Raw genomic sequence first — 21,329 nt, 5'->3', positions numbered from 1 at the left:
AGCAATTATAGCATTATTATTTTATTGTTTTAGCACTTTTATGATGGCAAGCAGTAAAAGATTTAACTCAGAACAAGTTCTGGAACAATTACTGGAAAGTGACAAGGAGAAATCCGAAGCTGACAAAACGCCTGGGACTGTTTGTATATAAAGTTCATTATTTCATTGTTCTTTACACTTTTGATTGAACAATTACAAATTTATGTCAAGCAAAGGTTTTGAAAAATATATATTTTGTTCAAAAACTGTTCACTGTTGTTGTGAGGTGTGATTTTCAGTAATAAATGACTAAAATAAACTTTTCGTTTTTGAAATTCTCTAGTATATTGTAAATTTTTTACTCCTACTTGCTTTATAAACACATTACATGCATTCTTATGTTAGCTTAGGGTCTTCTGAATCCATAGATACCAAACACATGGTGTTCCATCTCCATTACATATGGTTTATAAGCCCAAATGTAAAAATAGAGAAAACGGACCAAAAAGGGCTTAGTCCCCAGAGGGTTAAAGGCAACAACGGCTCTTTTCAGAGCTACTCACTCAACAAATTTAAACAAAAAGTTAAACAAAGATAAACAAAAGAGAAACAATTAAACAAAGATACACATTAAATAGGCCTACACAGTGCTTTAATTTCAGGAAGGTCTACTAACATTACTGTTCAGGTATGGTCTAAAAAGAAATCTAATAAAGTAATCAAATGTAAAACAACACTGCATAGTTTATCATAGATAGATCATAGATGGATTAATGCTTATTCAAGCTGAAGTTATTCATTCAAGAGACTGTGAACATAAATAATTGCTTTTTTTTTCTTTTTTTTACAGGTCAACATCTAACTGATTATTGCTAAACATTCTGTAAGCATAAACATTCAAGAGGTAAGAATACAGTATTGATCCCTTATGAACATGAATCATTATAAATTTAAGATAATAAAATAAATAATTACATGAATTCCAGACAGAATCTTAACTTTTTACATCTCATTAAATATTGTAAATATGTTCAAATCATCTAATTTAAAATCATTTAAAGCATCAATCAAGGGAAAACAACAAACAATGAAAAATATGTCCCAAACGAGGACAAATGTTGATTAATAAGATGACTTTTCTTCTTTTCCTATTCTGCAAAGACCGCCTCTGCAAAGTGATACCTTCCTCTGTTATCTATTTTTGGGTTGAAAGTCTCAATCACTTGGTCAGGTGTCACCCAAGCCTTATCTTCCATCACAGGTAAGATGTAGACAAATCCAGCACTGTCATTTCTTCTTAAAAACCTTATTTCCAGTGCCACCTGGTCTTGGTTGTTGACAAGTCCAACAAACTGTCTGACAGATTTGTTTGCCCTGAATTGGACCAAGACACAGTCTCCAGTTTTGATGTTCTTTGCAGCTGCTGGGTGGAGCTCAGAGGACTGGTGTGCGGGACTTTCAGCAGATGTAATTTCTGAGGGCAAAAATCTATGGACACTTGACTGCTCTGCCTCCGAGTAGATTTTTGTGACGCACTTCTCCCCAGGTGACTGGCTCAAAATGATGAACTGACTGAGTGCCTGAAAGAGCTGTGGTAATGACCCATCTATCAGCCAGCCTATGATGCTCTATAAAATCAGAGATTTCGGTGGATGTAATCATCTTGATTTTAATGTTTGGGCAACTCTTCTTTGCAGAATCTGCAAACGAAGCTGCATCTGTCACAACTATAGCCTGTCTGCTGAGGACATCAGTGTTAACCGCACGCTTCACTGTTGCTCCCACACCATCCACTGCACCTTTGCCGTGGCTTGTGGCAAAGAAGTGCCACTGCACTTTTACAGTTTTTCTCGATTGTTTACACACATTTTCTGAAAGCATGCCTCATATTCTCAGAACTCTACACACAAATCAAAAAACACACACACAATGGGCAAAACCCCTCAATTCTCCTGCAAAATGAAACTTTACATTCAAAACAATATTATTTCTTCTCAAAATGGTATTTTGTTTTCAAATGACACACACAAACCATCATATGAATAGACATTTATAAGAACCAGTTGAACACTGATGTGCTCAATGTAAAACACTATGATGAATGGAAAACACTTCTTCTCCATTCATCATGATGACTTAGGCCTTTTTTTTGGTTCAGTGTTCCACTTACTACAGACAGTACATACATAAGTGTGTTGTAAAATATTTGAGAATATTGTTTTTATACTCAGAACACACAAATACACGGTAACAAATATGTTTAATTTTTCCCCACAAAAACATTGTACACAGTGTACATGCCAACCAACACAAAGTTGTACATATACAGTGGTCTACATACAAAACAACAGAAGAATTGACTGTATACAGTTACAGTAAAAAAAAAAAAAAATCCAGTGTTGCCAAAAGCAGAGAATTGTGTGTAGTGTTTTGAAAAAGGTGTGTTTTAGAACTGTAGTTTGAGTGTAAAGCAGGAATTGTGCTTGTAGTTTAGCAGAATTGGTTCAGGGGGTTGGTGAATGAGTTACATGTTGTGGTCATTGTGTCTCAAGTACCAGTATTTGTGTGTAAACAATCGAGAAAAACTGTAAAGTTGGAAACAACTCCTTGAAGGTGGTTGACATGAAACACCAGATAAATTTGTTTTTGAACTGAGAGGCAGCTCCATCGCTAAAAATGTGCATCACGTTTCTCTTGAACGTCCAGGACAATCTTGGTGAGGAACGTTGCCACGGACCTCTTGTCATGTTCCAAGCTGTCACTCACTATGACATATGCCTCTGGTTCTCCATCAGACCACAGAACAGAGGGAAACACTGTGACCTGTTTCTGATGCCAGTATGCTGACTGGATCTGATCTTGGTAAGCAGCCGTATAGTTTTCTGCAAAATCTACCTGCAGCACCACAGTTTCCTTGTCTGTTTTTGACTGCTTTCTTTTGGCCTTCACAAAACAGTGATTCAGAAATTGTGTAGCTGCTGTCTTCAGAGAATCTAGGACATCACCTAGTGTGCCACTCTTCTGGACCTTATTCGGCAGCGCTCCTGTTGCTTCCCATGTGTACCAGGTCACCTTAATTTGTTTGTCTTCCTCAGGAATGTGACTAAGAACACTGATTTCCAGCAGCTTTCCACTCCTGCATTCAGCAAACCGGCCTAACATGCAGTGAGGACTGTCTGGATTGCAGGCCACAGCTTTTATAAAATCCTGTGTGCTCTGGAATGCTTGCCTTGGGATGACACGTTGCACACAGTCCAGGGCTAATTTAAGATTCTCATGGTAACAGCACAGACAAACATTTCTCGGAGTATCTGAACACCAGAGTACATGAGATGGTCGAAGCTCAGCAAATTTAGATTTCCCAATTATAAACTCCGGATGTTCACTCTTGAAGCCGCGGTAGGCCTCTAGAATAGACATTGTTAAATGTCGTTTCTGGATTTTCTTTTTTACTCCTCCCTCTCTGACTGTGAGCACATCCCTCATCCCCGGTGCTTGCCTTGAGATGTCATCTCTCTCATAGAACTCCTTGACTTGATCATATGTTGTAGTTGTGGTATTATTATTTTTCTTTTTCTCTTGAAGAAGGCACAGTGATGTTGCAATTTTTTTTATAACTATACATATTTTTCGAGGGCTGCTAGGTAAAGCTTGGAGTGCCTGTTTACAGCCTTGCCTATAGTGACTGTCTTGTTTTAAAAGGTGAATTTTGTGGGGACTCCAGGAACCTGTGACTTCTTTAGAAGACGCCTTTGTCTTGTTTCTGCCTCTTGGTTTGATTGTGTTTCTTTCTTTCTTTGTCTTTCTGCTTTTTTCCTTTCCTTTTCCTTGAAATTTTCATTATTCCTCTTTTTCTCTCTGAATGTACATTGTCTTTCAGTATTAGTTTTTGCCATTTCGCTGTAGGATGAGATGTATATAAATACATTTTATTGTTTCTTTATTTGTTATTGTATGTATTTGTTATTATTGGTTGTTGTATTAATTACTGTTATTCACATTGATATTTTGTAATAAAAAATTGTAAAGTTGATGAATTTATTTTTTCGTCTTGATTTAATCAGAATGCTTCTTGATTGCCTTTTGTTATGTGTCATTATATTGCTTGAAATAAATAAATTAATAAATTAATTAAACAAATATGCGCTGGTCAAATCATGCATGATTTAATATGAAGCGTCCGTAACGGTCACGTCCGTAACGCATAATTAGGTTGTTTAGAGCAAATAAGTGAGATGAATTGTCAATCATAACTAGAATATACATATTTTGGCTTTGTACATAAAGTTTCAAATTAATTGTAATAATAATGATTATACAATATAAACTTATTCTTTAAATCGTTACGGACGTGACACAGCACTTAAGCGTCGTGACTTCCTAAATATAGCCTTTATAAATTTAAAGGGCAATGCAGTTATAACAAAGTGAGTGTATTTATATCTCAGTCATGCTCCCATCTTTCTGCAAAATGCTTACTGTCAACATAAAGTATAATTAAAGGAGTCTTTGATCCCTCTTTTTAAAGCATGAAATAGGTTTGTATAAAAAAGCTATTTTAGTATCTGTGCACACACCTTATCTGAGGTGAATAAACACAGACATTTCCTTAAAATTTACATGACAACACATCAATACAATAAAATACAGACCCAAATGGACAACTTAGAAAGGGTTTTGATTTTTTTATGATAACTTATTTTTTCATGGCAAGGTTGACATTTGCATGGAATTGCCCGCATGTTACGAACTGCTCCGAGACAAGAAGGTTGAGATCCAAATGCAGTTTATTAAAGTAATCCAGAATCATAAACAAACCCAGGCAAAGGGTCAAACACAGGAAGGCAAACAAACAAGCAAAAAAAAAAAAAAAAAAACAGGCAGGCAGGGGTCAGAGGCAAAAAGGAAATCCAAGAGACAGGCAAACATCCAAAAACTAAGAGACAATGAAACCAGGTAGAATGCTCAGAGATGCAGCGTAATAACATACAAAACTTTGCAGTGAGTGATGGGATGTACCAGGCTTATATGGGGTGAGCTAAACAAGATAATGAGACACAGGTGAATGTGATAATGAGTGTTGATGAGTCCAGGCAGAGAATTATGGGAGATGTAGTTTGTGGGGGAATGGCAATAGTCTGATGTGGAGTCCCCTCTGGTGGCTCTGAAGGGCACTCCAGCTGGTGACTGTTACAGCGCACATTACAGCGCAGGTCTGTTTCGGACTCAGATTTTTGTGCTTTTAATAGCTCTTTTTATTATTAAACGGATCCCGAAATTTAGCAACAGTAGCTAGACTGCATTTTACAACAATTACCGATCATGCTGATTCTGTCGTGAAGTTTGAGTTTTAGGGAGAAATGACAGCTGCTGCGAAGGGAAGGAAGTTGCGCTAGACAATAGTTTTAGTTTTTAATGGTTTTACCTCAATGTATTCTTTTTATAATCTTTGGAAGCCGCAATCTAAAATAAAATCAGACTAATATCACAGATCAGAAGTGTAACCAGGCTACGTTTGAATGTTTAGTTCTGTCCTCCGTCGTCACTCGTTAAGCAGGGCTGTAGTGATGTGCGTGTTGTGGCATCTCTCTCTCTCTCTCTCTCTCTTGGACTGTGAATAGCAAAAATGCATCACAGACAAATGGTTTAATATTATTATTATTATTATTTATTTATTTATTTTTAAATAACGTCTTTATAGCAATAATAAATAGTATGTGTATTTTCTTAATTTCTCCAGTACCGACATTAGAACCGATAAAGTCCGAGCTTATCGATACACTGGTCTTTCAAAATTCAGCCCCGGGGCCTGTTTAATACCGGGTTTCGGTACCCATCCCTAACTTAGACACAACCACAACGCATCCCTGAATGTCAGCAGATTGTGTTAACTAGACTCTGCCCTGTGAATGCCTTATCGACACGACAGCCATCGGCACTGATCCTCAACAAACCCGCCTCTATACTGGTGTGATGAATCCGATCTTCAACCAGATGGAACTGGATTAAATATTTGTAATGTTTCGATCCCCATCTGACTACTGAAGTGTGATGTCACCTGAATCATAATCATACACTTTTTGTTTGTTTGTTGGCCAGAGGAGAACTGGCCCAGACTGAGCCTGATTTCTCCCAAAGGTTTTCTTCTATTTCTGTCACCTGATGGAGTTTTGGTTTCTTACCACAGGCTTGCTTAGTTTGGGACACTTCTTATTCTTGATCTGACTGCTTTGACAACATTCTATGAGATCTGAACCGAGCTGGACGATGACATCACTTTTTTCCAGAGCTGCTGTACAAATTAACTAAATGAATAACTAATGATTTTTACTATGGAAATGAATCAACACTGAACTTACATAAGCTGGAAAATGATACTATTTTCTTCTAGAGCTGCTGTACAGCCGAAACAGACTTTGTTGCAGTATTGTCCTGTTATCACTGTAAAGCTGCTTGAAAACAATCTGTATTGTAAAAAAGTGCTATATAAATAAAGGTGACTTTCTAGAAAAATACAGGATTCAAACTTAATGCTAGGATAACTAAAGTTACAATACACAACATACTTGAATGTTTAAAAAACACTAGTAGATAAATAGTGAAAAGCACATGTCCTGTGAAGCAAATGGTACAGATGTGTCATAAAACACCCTACTTAAAGGGATAGTTCACCCAAATATGAAAATGCTGTCATCATTTACTCGCTTTAAATTGTCCTAAAGCAACCAGGGTGGCGGTGGCAAACAAAGGGTAAATTAAGAATAGGAAATAGATGTGCACATACAAACAGTAGTATTACATACAGTGCACTTTTAGACAGACTACTCTGCACTATGAACTAAAACAGAAAACTTTTACAGAACCACCTTATCAAGATAAATGCATAGCATACCCCATAATAAGCTATCTGCACCAATGCAGTCCCATCAAATGATACGTGCACACATTTATTTACAAATGCTGACAACAACAACAACTCAAGATGGAACATTTCTAAATGATTAATTTCGAAGAAATCTTAAGGAATATAAGGTTAGCTTGGCTGCTTGTGTTTTAAAAAACTATTATCTTTTATTGATATATTCTTCTCTGTGTTCTGTAAAGCTGTGCAACAATGTACATTGTAAAAGGTGATGTACAAATAAATTGAAATTGAATTGTAATATAAAAGTTTTCCTGGTGCTTGCAACACCATGGTCATGGGTTTGATTCCCAGGGAAAGCAAGAACTGATAAGAATGTAAATGTGTACTTTGAAATGCAATGGAAGTCGCTTTGGATAAAAGTGTCTGCCAAATGTAAAATGCTTTGGAATAAAGAATCTGTCAAATGTATAAATTGGTTGCACTCTCTGACAGAACCTATAAGTAATTATTAGCAAAGGTAAAAAGATGGATCACTTTATGGTACCATGAAACAAGTTAATGTAAACTTTATCATGTGCATAAGTTCACTTTCCCAAAATCTAGGGCATTCTTTTATATGACAAATTGTAAATCCGGTTAATAATTACATTTTAAGTTTTTATACATGATATTAAATTTAAGTTGACAAGTTTAATGCATTTATTCAGTTTTACATCTGTTGATACAGGATGTTGTTGCATGTGGTTTAATACTATAGCCACTTTTATATATAAACATCACTTACTAATTTTGTCTGTGTAAATTTATATCCAATGTTTCCTCTTTTTATGTCATAACATAAAGCTAGTAAACCTGGTTACTTTTGTAAGATATGCACATGGATACCAGAGAGTCATGTGACCATCTATATCAGAGGTCAGAAATATATCAGAGGTCGGGATAATCACTGGCATGTGACAATAGCTAATGTATTTAATTTAAATAAAGTCACTCAAACTTGCATCTGGATGTACATTTTGAGGTAATCATTCCTCACAGAGCCTGTTTTATTAAGCCTGTCCAATAAATATTAAAGTGTGAGATCCGACAATCCATTCATGTGACCGGAGGTGTTCTGTGATTTTCCCTTCGCGTGTTATAATGACGATAATTATTGTAATAAAAATATTTTTAAAGGGAGGCAAATTAATCAGAGTTATTTTCTGTTGTGATCAACATAGTGCCACAAATGTTGTGACTAGAGATAAACATTAACTGAACCCGGAACATTCCTTTGATTATGATTAACAATTAACTTGAACTATTTATTTATCTGGAGCAATATAGATACAAAAGTGCAAAAGACAGTAAATCAGGACACTATAAAAGGAACACGAGAGGCTGTGAGGAGGACAGAGCAAGAGCTGGAAACAAACATCAGTGAAGAATGAAGGGTTTAGTATGTTTACTGCTGCTGTTGGAAACCTTTGTGTGTGTCGTACAGCATCAGGTAGATGGAGGACTCAATGAGAATGAGATCAGTCAACAGCTCAGATCTGAGGACGGAAGACAGAATCCACCTCAAACAGACACTTTGAGAGATGAAGCTTCAACTGACAGCCAACAAAACTACCATCTGTTCTTCACTGACATCCATGCAGCGCTGAGAGAACTGACCGCCACCGTTACAGAGCAGAAAGTGAACATCAGAGAACTGACCGCCACAGTTACAGAGCAGAAAGTGAACATCAGAGAACTGACCGCCACCGTTACAGAGCAGAAAGTGAACATCAGAGAACTGACCGCCACCGTTACAGAGCAGAAAGTGAACATCAGAGAACTGACCGCCACCGTTACAGAGCAGAAAGTGAACATCAGAGAACTGACCACCACAGTTACAGAGCAGAAAGGAAACATCAGAGCTTTAGAGACACGACTGAGTGAACAACAGACGTTTATCCTGGAAGAGCTGAACAAGAAAAATGATGGTACCTTTCTTTTATCAATGATCCTTGTAACGAGGTATGTTGTTACGGGAAGAATGAGGGGGGAACCGGCGAACATTGAAAGACTTTTAATGAAAAAATAAACCAAATACAAAATGAAAGTAAAAGCCAGCAGCCCCTCACGGACGACTGCTGGCCACACAAAACAAAAACAAAACATCAACTAAAACACAGGCCTGTTCCTCTCTCGCTCTTCACTGTCGTCGCTCCTCCTTTATGCTTCCGCTCCTCCGTGAGAGATTCGAGACCGGTGCGTCGCGCAGGTGTCGCTCATCAGCAATCACGCCACCGGCCTCGTGCCGCCCTCTCACGGCCCTCGGCCTCGTCCTGCTCGCCACAATCCTCAAAGTAAAACACCAATGCAATACATTGCAAAGTGTAAATGTTAGTTTAAAGTTAAGTATATACTGTGTAAATTGTTTAGTCAATCTATTACAATAAGTAGAATAAATGTCATTTAACAGAATCTTTATTCCTTCACAGAAATGTCAAATCTAACTCTGAGTCAAGTTGAGGAGTTGAGAAAGGAAAATAGAGGTGAAACTGTGCTTGAATGATATTAAATAGATATTAGATATTAAATTCAGTGAATACATTCTCAGTGTAATAGAGTAATATATCACAATATTGCTTATGTTTTTCAATAACAGACAGAGAAATAGCTTTTTCAGCTTCACTGATGCAATCTGGCGGTGGACATACTGGTCCTTTTCCCACTGAAATCACACTAATCTACAGGAACGTCTTCACAAACATAGGGAACGCCTACAGCCCAATTACAGGTAATGATCAATGAAATGAGTCATAAAACTCAGTTTATAATAATGAAAACCTTTCTGCTCCATTCAGACCTCTCTGCAGTTGTGTAATGTGTATTAGAGAATTAGAGGATCTGCTGTCTTTCAAAACTATTACACAGTGTGTTTGGTTATTAAGCGATCATACAGGAAACATCTGATTCTGTATCTCTTGTTATTTGATTTAGGTATTTTCACAGCCCTGCTGAAAGGAGCGTACATGTTCAGAGTCTCTGTATTTAGTTTCGGAGGAACTCCATCAAGTGTATCCATTGTTAAGAATGGAGAGCGTGTGGTTTCAGCACATGATGATCAGCCTCAGGGAACGGAAAACTCCTCGAATGGAGTTGTGTTGATCCTGGAGGTTGGAGATGTTGTCTATGTGAGACTTTGGTCTGGCGCGAGGATATTTGATAGCCAGAATAACCACAGCACTTTCAGTGGTTTCCTACTGTTTCCCTTAGGATAACAGGAGCTTTGCAGAATGTGATTCCAATAATTCTGAACTTTCAGTGTATGATTTAATTGAAATCATGAAGTATCTTTGACATATGAATCTGTATTAATGAGAACTAATGTGTGTTTGAAATTTGCAATAGATTAATGTATAAAAGTCTGAGCTGTCTATAAATATAACTTTGTATAAAGAGTTTCAGCACTGAGACAGACAGGACCCATGAATATCACGTGACTCAAAAGTGTTTTGATAAAGTATTAAATCTAGAATGTTAAATAAAATCTTTTTAAGTGTAGTTTGTAACTGATCCTTGATCTGTATCTCTCAATCCTACATAAATAAACAAGAGAATAAAGAGACATTGTGGCATTTTCTTTTCCTCATATTTGTGTGGTGTTATAAAGCAGTGGTTCTCAAACTTTTTAGAGTGGCGTACCCCCTGAGGCTTTTAACAACCTTCTATGTACCCCCTTCTCTGCAGTTGCACCTTTTTCAGTATGGGACAATATTTGGCCCCTTAAATCGATTTTTAAATTGACCTTTACAAATACCTTTATAAAAGAAATAATGCTTTAAACTCCAGCAACTGTAGGCATTGTTAAGAATGGACAGCATGTGGTTATAGCACATGATGATCAGGCTCAGGGAACGAAAAACTCCTCTAATGGAGTTGTGTCAAAACTCAAAACAAAGTCAGACTTTGGCCAAAGGCGAGGATAGTACCCACGATAACTACAACACTTTCAGTGGTTTCCTACTGTTTGCCTTAAGATAACAGGAGCTTTGCAGAATATGATTCCAATAATACTGAACTTTTAGTGTATGATTTAATTGAAAAATCATGAAGTATCTTTGACACATGAATCTGTATTAATGAGGACTAATGTGTGTTTGAAATTTGCAATAGATTAATGTATAAAAGTCTGAGCTGTCTATAAATATAACTTTGTATAAAGAGTTTCAGCACTGAGACAGGATCCAGGCTCTCAAGTGTCACGCATTGAGCGTGACAGTCACTCATTTCAGTCTTTTGTCACGCACTCCTGCCACACATTGTATTTCTCACGCGGAAAAACTATTTATAATATATTTAATATGCGCAGCGCCCAACATTTCTCTGGCCGTGCCGCTCTCACTATGGACCCGGCAGGAATCAAGCGCGTCTCCCCTGGAGTTCTTAGTCGGCCACTTATCAGCCAATCAAAAAAAAGAAAAGGGATACACAATAGCCAATCAGAAAATAGCACTATTGTATCCGGGTAAGATTTGACGCAACAACCAGTTAAAAAAAAAGGATATCATGGAATTGTTCACTTGATTCTGCTACAACATCTTCCGAAAGTTTCGCTCATCCACAGAGGAAACCACTGGAGCTCTGAGCATCACTTTGAGCACAAAGTCATGATGTCCTGTTTTAATGTTACAACAAATTCACAAATTGTTTGATACAAACAATGACAACTTGACTGCTGTTAGAGAATGTTTCCCAGATAATTAGCATCAGTTTTTCATGAGTGTCTGTAACTTAGCCAACAGTTTTACAGCCTGTTCACTGACAACACCTGCTCAGAACAAGTAGTCTAGGCCTAGTCATATTTTCATTATCACACGATGACTGACATATCGTCACATTATTACAGTTTTTCTCGATTTGCTTAAACACATTTCTTGAAACTATGCCTCGTATTCTCAAAACTGTAAACACAAATCCATAACGTCTCACCCAATTCCCCAAACATCCTATTTTCAGGTCAATATGAAGCTCTACACTCAAAACCATTCACTCTTGCTGAAAAACCAAACTTTGCCCTCAGACAGGACTCACAAGCCCTCAAAATCACACACACTACAACATAGTCTAACACACTGGTGCAATAAATTCAAAACAACATTTCCAAAACTGGTAAGTTATGTTGCTTGTGGTCTTACTCGTAGCCCAGCCTCCCTCATAGTCATACCATTGACTAAGACATGGGCAACTAGAGTGGCTTGAATGTCATCTGAGACTGCTTGTCTTCTTTGTCTTCTTGCCCTTGCCCTTGCCCTTGCCCTTCCTCCTCCTCCTTCTTATCCATCCTCAATCTCTTCCTTCATGTCTTTCTGGATCCATTGTTCCAAAACTCAAACTGATTTGGGCCCTTTTATCTACACTGTAAAAAATGATCGTAATTTTAACGGTAAAAGACAGTAAAAATGCAGTTAGTAAATTTACAGTTTTTGAAAGTGAAAAAGAACAACTCATTGTATAATTTACAGTGAAAAAACGTAAACTGACATTCCCACAATTCCCTGTGTGACACTTCACATTTGATGTATTTTTGTTGAAATAAATATGTTTCTTGATAGTTTTCTTCGTTTTTTTCTAATCAGTTATGTACATTAGGGTTTTATGTTACATTTAATGTTGTTTAATTAATGTTTATTTCATTTTTAAAATTTCATGTGCGTTACCATGATGGTGTTTAATGTTTGTGTGAATGACACTGTGCAGCTTCTATATATTAGTATTAACTTTCTTGTGGAAAAGCTGCTTGTGATGATCTTTGAGTGATCATGTGACTCTCATCACTGCTGTGATTGTTGGTTAACAATGGTACAAAAAAGATATTACATGTCAAAAGTGTTTTGTTAAAAGTATTAAATGTAGAATGTTAAATAATATCTTTTTAAGTGTAGTTTGTTACTGATCCCTGATATCTTCATCCTACGTAAATAAGAGAATAAAGAGACATTATGGCATTTTCTTTTCCTAATATTTTTTAATTGTTATTTTTTATAGTTTTATTTATAATTAGGACTGCACATTTACCAGATTATGTATTATGCTAGATGCACAATGGTAATACATGAAACAAAGGACAAACAAAATGCATAAATCTTGTATATTTTGCTCACTTACCAAATGCTGATATATTTTAACTTTTAAAACAACTAGAGCATACGTTCACTGTAGACAGAGTAGCTGCTCAGTTGTATTTAAATGTATCCCAGAAGTGTTTTTTTTTAATTATTATTATTAAGAATTAAAAGTAAGTAAAATATAATAAATATTAGTAGCCTATTATAAATAAAATATTAGTAAAATATGTGTTCTTTAAAAATAAGTTGCAAAATAATGCAAAAAGATGACTTTAACAAATGCATAGTCTATTAATTTACAGCCTCAGATGAGCCGTGTTTCGACCGCAGGAACCACAGGGTCTAAACTAAGTTCCGGGTAAAAATGTTCATCTCAGAAAGTCCCTGCTCCCAAGGCAGTACTTTTTCAAAGTTCAGGAACTTTTGGGGGTAGGACTTGGGCGTTGAACATGCTGATTGGTTGAGTTCACACAGCATTTTGATTGGTTGACTCCATGCAGCATTTTATTTCAACCACTATTTTTAAAAGTCGGTTGTCGTGCGTGCAGTAAGAGTTGTTTGCTATTCGAATCAACAATGGAGTTTAAAATATACAACCAATGGACCGACAACGAGGTTCAGGCTTTATTAAGCTTATATGCAGAGGACAAAATCCAGCGTGAACTAGAAAGCCGTGCGCAGTCCTACATCACCGGACTAATTTGCCTAATCTTCACATTACTTTAGACCGTGATGGATACTAGTAACTGGCAGATTTTTTGATAAAAATTAAAGGTAATTTATAGTGTTAAAGGGGTCATATAATGGTACATGCACTTTTACAAGTTGATTGTACTGAAATGTGTGTTGGCAGTGCCTGTACACAACCATCCTAAAATGATAAAAGTGTGTGTTTTTTTTAATCTTCTTATATGTTTTCCCCCATCTCAAATCAAGCCGTTCGAGTTTGTGACGTCACAAAATCGACGCCCCTCCCACGATTGTTGATTGACAGCAGCGTTTCAAATCAGACCCGCCCTCGCTCGTGAGCGAGCTGTCAGTCATCATAGTCCGCGCGGTCAATGTTGATACGCTGGACTGGAGGAGCACTGTCTATGAGCAGAATGGCGTCTAAGCGGTTGTGGTGTTCTGTTCTTGGGTGCAGTAAGGAACACAGCAGTCATTTTGACGAACCGCTGAAGACGCAGTGGCTGAGTTTTCCCCACGATCAACAGCAATGCTTTCATGTTTGCGCGAATCATTTCACACACCAGACTGCTTTACAAACGAGGGTCAGTAAAGCTGGTTTTGCTAAGAAGCTGCTCCTGAAAAAAGGATCAGTACCAATTATTCGTGTTCCTGCTGCACCTCCAGAATAACTGAAGTGAGTGTAACGTTTTATTAACCATTATATTAATCTTTATATTAATCTTTGCAAATCGCGAGTCACGTGACGCAGGGATAAGTGATGGCAGCTTGAAACGTATGCTCCCGCTGTCCATTGGGTTTATATCCTTATTATATCCTAAAATACGTTCAGATATAGGTATTTTACTTTTATATGTTACGTGGACCTCAAAATGTCAGAAGAAGGCAAAAGTTCGTCTTCTGGCTGTAACACTGAACAAAGAAAACTTCGCTCAGCCACACAGACTCAGCTCAACATGTGCACGAGGGGAGAAACAGCTAGCAAAGAAGCCACAGCTAGCGCTACCACGGAGCCTGACCAGCCTGACATGGCTCAGATTCATGGGATGCTGAGCAAGATATTAGAGGAAAAATGTTTTCCTCTCTCATCTCCCGCATCACGGAATTGGAAGATCGGGTGAGTCAGCTAGAGGACGAGCAAGCTAACATAAACGCTAGACCGATGGGAGCCACTAAAGAGGACATACAACTATTGATAGATCGGTTGGCCACAGCCGAAGACAGATCTCGACGCAACAACCTCAGATTCGTGGGGATACCGGAGGGGGCTGAAAAGAGCAATGTTACCGCGTTCCTGAACGAGTTTATCTCAGCGACCCTTGGCATTGATCCAACCCCGGGAGGAATCGAGATGGACCGCGCTCATAGGATTGGGAAACGGCTGGAAGCGGGGGATAAGAATTATGGTCGAACGATTGTGGCGCGCTTGCTACGATACAAAGATTGCCAAGCCATCCTGGAAGCAGCACGGGAAAAGAAACGCTTGGCGTGGAACGGCAAACAAGTTATGATTTTCCCGGATTATTCGAGGGAGACGCAAAGGAAGCGAGAAGCATTCTCCCGCTGCAAGAAAGCTCTCCATGAGCGCAAGATTAAATTTGGCATGCTCTACCCTGCACTTCTGAAGATTTTCATCAGTGGACAGAGTCCACGGGTGTTTGATGACCCAAATAAAGCAATGGAGTACATTGAGAGACGCTGAGGTACATGTCTGACACTCTGTTAGTACGTCATATGCGATCCGGATACGTTATGGATGTGCCTTGGAAAGATCTTGCTGTGTCCGTACATTCGGGAAAGTAACGGTATGTGAGATAGTGGGTGATATGCGAACTGGCAGACCTCTGTTTTTTTTTGTTTTTTTTTTGGACATGGATATATCAGGTCAAATTACAGGCTATGCTGATTTTTTGAGTTTATATTTCTCATAGCCGGGGCAGGTGTAGCCAACAATTTTTATTTTTGTATAGAAATCCCTATGTTCTCCTTAAACTAATACCTTACACCTGAACACAATTTTGTATATTATACTCAGGACGGTGGGCCTTCGGGTTGCCCTTGTTCCACAAGTCATGGACCTAAGAGATTCACTTTTTTGTTTTATTTCAACAATGTTCCTTGGTCTATTGTTCTTTGTGCCAGAATGGTTCACAGTCTGCTGGTTATTGATATCACTATTGGTTGATATTATGGCTTTTTTTTCTCTTTCTTTTTTTTTTCTTGTTAATGTGTATAATTTATGTTGCACCATGGGTTTTATGTTATAATAGAATGGCCACTTATTCTACTCTAAAATACATTAAGATTGATTATATTATTCAACTTGGAATGTGAATGGCCTGGGTTGTCCAATTAAAAGGAAGAAAATACTGGGACATCTGAAAACTAAAAAACAAGATGTAGTATTCTTGCAGAAAACACATTGTTGTCCCCAGGAATCAGTTAAATTATGTAGGGACTGGGTAGGACATGTTTCCTTTAGTGCTGGGTCATCTAAAAGTCGAGGAGTAGCTATATTAATTAACAAAGGCTTACAGTTCAGGCTCAGGAGGGAGGTTAAAGATGAGGAGGGCAGAATAATTATAATATTTGCAGAGATACAAGGACATGCTCTGATACTGGCCAATATATATGCACACAATGTTGATCACCCTAACTTTTTCATAGACTTAGAAAGTAAGTTGCATGATATTGGACAGTACCCCATAATTTTGGGAGGAGACTTAAATTTTGTCTTAGATCAATTCCTTGATAGAAGTAAACCAACATTAAGTAGAATGCCTGACTCTGTCTTACTGGTTAAGAGAATGTGTTCATCTATGGGCCTAATAGATGTGTGGAGGTTGAACCACCCAACGGACAGAGACTATACTTTTTATTCAGGAGCCCACAAAGTCTATTCAAGAATAGATTTTTTTCTAATTTCCAGCTCCTTGCTACCTGCGACACTATCCTGTTTAATTGATAGTATTCTGTTGACAGCCCATACAAAAATGTAATATATGGCCATATATGTACTTATATTTTAAATAGCAGGACATATATCTATACATATATTTGACTTATCTGAGAACACAATATATGCCTGCAACATATATCTCTACATATATTTGACTTATCTGAGAACACAATATATGTTCAACATATATGTATACATATATTTGACTTATCTGAGAACACAATATATGCCTGCAACATATATCTCTACATATATTTGACTTATCTGAGAACACAATATATGCCTACAACATATATCTATACATATATTTGACTTATCTGAGAACACAATATATGTTCAACATATATGTATACATATATTTGACTTATCTGAGAACACAATATATGCCTGCAACATATATGTATACATATATTTGACTTATCTGAGAACACAATATATGCCTGCAACATATATCTCTACATATATTTGACTTATCTGAGAACACAATATATGCCTGCAACATATATGTATATGTGGCATGAAGGGATACACTTCTCAGGGCTTAAGCCCAGGCAGATTGCAGACTACGCCACGATGGGAATTTCACCCAAAGATTTAACTATTTTGTTCAACCAAGGCACTCAAGTTCGTTGATGGATAGCCAGAGACAGTGTTCCAGTACAAAAATATAATCTTTATTTTCACTTCGACAATGATTGAGATTTCACAACAAGCATGCACTGTACACTAAATCAAATAAAACACATACACTCAATATTCACTCCACTCACTATACTCTATTCGCAACACACATATACAAGGGAGGAGGGCAATAGGGCGGAATCTTACCAGTGGGAGGCTAGTGGCTCGAGCAATGCGCATCCATGAAAAACATCCCAATCACACGTGTCAAATTTCATACACACAGCAAGAGATATGACCACACTTAGTGAACACGCAGCCACAGCACACCAAGGGACCCGCCACCGCAAGGGGCACTGCTCCCACTGGCAGTTCTCAGCACCTGGACAATGAACAGACACATAGAAATTAAACAATTACAATACCCAAGGTCTAATAAGCCACCTGTTCTAAAGCCCAAGGTGGTACTTGGATTAGCAATATGAACAGACTCAATCACACAATAAATCAAAAATAAACAATTAAACATGGACAAATCACATAAAAAGGTCAAACAAAAGAAATCAAAAATTAGGCCAATCCTCTTGGATATCAGCAGCAAGAAAAGGCCTCCATACAAGAGTTAAAAGAAATAAATAAAACAATTAACTTGGTGTCAGTCCATCAAACACTCGATACTCAAACACTGAATCACAACAATGACAGGAAGAATCAAACAGTGTTAAACAGGCAACGATGTAACCCGCCAGCCAACAGCCTGTTAATCACAGGTTTAATAATCCTTAGTCCCGTGTGAAGAAGCAGCCGGGTACGACGAAAATCCATAAACACGTAATGTGAAAAGCATAAGCAAAGCAGCAGATGTTCAGCGTCGATGTAGCCAACTGGCGACCGCACCCCCGGTTAAATAGCACTCCCTAAAATGCAAAGAATGTCCATTTACAAATGTCCCACAATAACCATTCAACTCTCAGTATAGCAACATACCTATGATTAACAGCGTTGCGTCACAGGCCCTAAGCTCTGATTGCTGATCGCAGGGCGCACACTCAGCTGGTGAAAGGGCTGCTGCCACACCGGGGATTCTATAGCACGAAACATTCCCTATAAGCCCACGTTATAAAGTTAAGGAGTGGAAAGAGAAACAAAGCTAACCATACCTGCGGCGCTACGGTAGACAGATAACCAGGCAGACATCAGGTCTCTGGGCAGGTAAACAAGACAAGTCGCATACCGGTGACATCATTTGTCAAAAGTAAAGTCCCGGTTTATAAAGGGGTGAAGCCCTCGCGATTGGCTCAAAGTTAACTGCCCAGAATCACTCACAGCTGCAGCAAATTAAGCGTCACTTAGGAGGCATGATCCAAACAACTGCATCCTGCTACATATACATATATTTGACTTATATGAGAACACAATATATGCCTGCAACATATATGTATACATATATTTGACTTATCTGAGAACACAATATATGACTGCAACATATATCTCTACATATATTTGACTTATCTGAGAACACAATATATGCCCGCCACATATGTGAACATTTATGTGTCCAAACATGTGAAGAAAATATTTCAGTTCATCTATATATGATACCATATATCTGCATATATTACAGTATAGTATTGGTTTCTCGCATATATGGACAACATTAAGTATACATATGTTACATACATTTATTAAATATGTGGAAAACAAATATGTATGTAAACATGCATGTGATACTGATGCATTTTTAAAGTGGTGGCATATGGTTATGGTACTTTGTGGATGTATTTGTCAAAAATGACAAAGAAAACACTGAATTATTGTACTAAAAGTACTATATTTGGTATTCACACAATACAGACACAATATCTCCAACTATAGACATTCAGATATAATATATAAAACAGTACATTTTAATTTTTTTTAAATATTGGCGTTTGAGGTATTCAGACATTAAGTATCATCTTTTCAAACTATTCAGACAAGTAAATACAACATTTCTATTATTAACTTTCATTTCATTACATGACATTTTGACAAGTACAAACAATTCATGTCAAGGTATTCAGAGTTAGACAATATTCTTTTTAACTATCAATTGGCATTTCATTGACAAGCGAAAACTCTATAAAGAATAATGTGTTTTCACCATTTGGTCTGCATGGGTAAAAATGTTTTCCATTCTATGACCCCTTTCGTTTTTTTAATCAATTCGTCAACTCATTACGATTCAAAAACATAAAAACATAATTAACCTTCAGGTTTGGAAGATTCATAAAGAGACACTTTCTCTGAATAACTGCAGCTGGAACAGCTGTCAGATGCCCCAACTTTTTGCCAACAGCAACAAAGTGGTGTGGGTTCGACAATGAAGCAAAAAAACTGTGTCGCTTTGTTTCAAAATAATGTCCTATGGCATAGCAGTGTTCCCCACTTCCTAAGTCTGCAACAACAAACTTATCAACACTGAAAATACTGTTATCTGTGAGGACTACAACATGCGAGTTTCTCTTTCTCTCTCTCGAATGTCTTTTAGAGTGCGTAACTTCACCATTAATTACTGCCCTGTCACGGTAACTGACAAGAAGTTCTCTCTCTATGTGATTAGCTACATTGTGGAGGGCAAGGTAGTCATCTTGCTCAAGTCTTACTTTTTCATGTCTGTCTCCAAGTGCAATGACCTCTTTACACCTTATTGCACTCTGGGTGTGTGTAGGACTGACTAAGTCTTCAAAGGCTGAAATGCATTCAGAGGATGCATTTGACAGTGTTTTCTTGGCATATAAGGGCAGACCCTTTTGTAACTGAAATGTTTTGGCAATCTGCAAAGGGACCCCTTGTGTGCTCTTGATCATTTTGAGCAGGCTGTGATTATATGACTCAAATGTGAAAGCTGAATGAGCCCATAAAGGACCCCAGTTTCGCACACTTTGTGCAAGGTGAAGAGAGAGATGGACATTATAGGACATGTTTTGTATACCATAGAGATCCCCCATTTCCATCACAAATCTCCTAAGCATGATATCTGCTTCCTGAATTTGTTGCAAAGTGACACTTTCAGTTAAGAGCAATGCCAAAGCCTTCACAAACCGTGTCCAGTGGATTAGATAGCACTCTGGTAAGATCCCTTTAAGCACTGGGATGCTATAGTAGAAAAGCCACATGTACCACTCATGCGCCTTCCAATAGTTTCTCTCTCGCAGTGATCTAGGCACTCTGGAAACACAGGAGGGTGGTTGAATAAGGTGAAGTTTTTGATCAATCACTTGGATACATCTTCCTACATACCATGGATTTTCATGATTGTCACTTCCAACCCACATATAAGTCATAGATCTTGCAACACCAAGAAGACAGGCGTGCATGTAGTCAGGTACGCAACCTTGTATCAGGTCAACTGATGGGATCAAGGACAAAATAGACGGTCCTTTCACTCCTTTCACAGTAGTGCGATTTTCTATAGCCTCTCGAGCAAAATCTAGGCTGCTACCATGATTTCTGCTTTCAGTATCAGACTCAAAAGGATAGACCCTTACATGACCTTGGCCCTTCTCAACGACTATACCTTTTTGTAAACAGTAAGAACATCCATATTCTCCATTGAATTGCTTAAAATTTTGAATCATCGGTCTCGCAACAGAATCACATACTGCAACCAAGGGAAATACTTTGGACCGGCCATGAATACCATTTACACTGATCCACTCAAACCCATGAGTAAGCAATTGATTGCATTCTTTCACAAATGGTGATAAGTATGTGTTACAGTTTGGCTTTGATGGACCAAACCATAAGGCTGCCAACATCACTTGTTTTGCTCTCAAATCAGGTGGTAATTCATTGACTGTATAGAGAAGTGGCCAAATACTGTAAGAAGATTTCTTAAACACAGGTACCCCGTCACAGCTAAAGGTTAGTGTGAGATTGACGTGATGCTTAGATTGGCCTTCAATATTTCTGTTTACCCTCTTGTAAAGCTCACCATCGGTGATATCTGTCAGTGGACTAGAGTGAGCACCACTGTTAGGCCTAGTCAACTGGCTGAAGAGTTCCTCTTGTTCCATCATATTCCTTAATTGTGATTCTAGTGGAAAAACAATAAAGAAGTGCCCCTGTTTCATGTGAT

The 21,329-nt window shown here is 37.8% G+C and overlaps 2 protein-coding genes and 1 long non-coding RNA gene across 3 annotated transcripts in view; 2 read left to right on the top strand and 1 right to left on the bottom strand.

The window, feature by feature from the left end:
- LOC311289760 (uncharacterized protein) overlaps positions 1–21,329 on the top strand; it is a 208,198-nt gene that overhangs the window by 174,294 nt on the left and 12,575 nt on the right. The window lies entirely within an intron of this gene.
- LOC311289759 (uncharacterized protein) overlaps positions 8,243–21,329 on the top strand; it is a 123,701-nt gene continuing 110,614 nt past the window's right edge. The window contains exon 1 of the mRNA XM_084408009.1: positions 8,243–8,811. Within this exon, the coding sequence (XP_084264135.1) occupies positions 8,271–8,811 (541 nt within the window). The 5' untranslated portion in view covers positions 8,243–8,270. The remainder of the gene's footprint in view (positions 8,812–21,329) is intronic.
- Positions 17,241–18,589, bottom strand: LOC311288647. The gene is made up of 3 exons (XR_014626967.1): positions 18,370–18,589; positions 18,197–18,294; positions 17,241–18,126 (listed from the first exon to the last, which is right to left on the bottom strand). It is a non-coding gene; the product is annotated as an uncharacterized lncRNA (long non-coding RNA).

This window comes from Rutilus rutilus (genome assembly GCF_951802725.1).
Source record: "Rutilus rutilus genome assembly, chromosome: 4".
Taxonomy (NCBI): domain Eukaryota; kingdom Metazoa; phylum Chordata; class Actinopteri; order Cypriniformes; family Leuciscidae; genus Rutilus; species Rutilus rutilus.
Note: the sequence above shows the minus strand (reverse complement) of the source record. Positions and strands in the feature narration are given on the sequence as shown.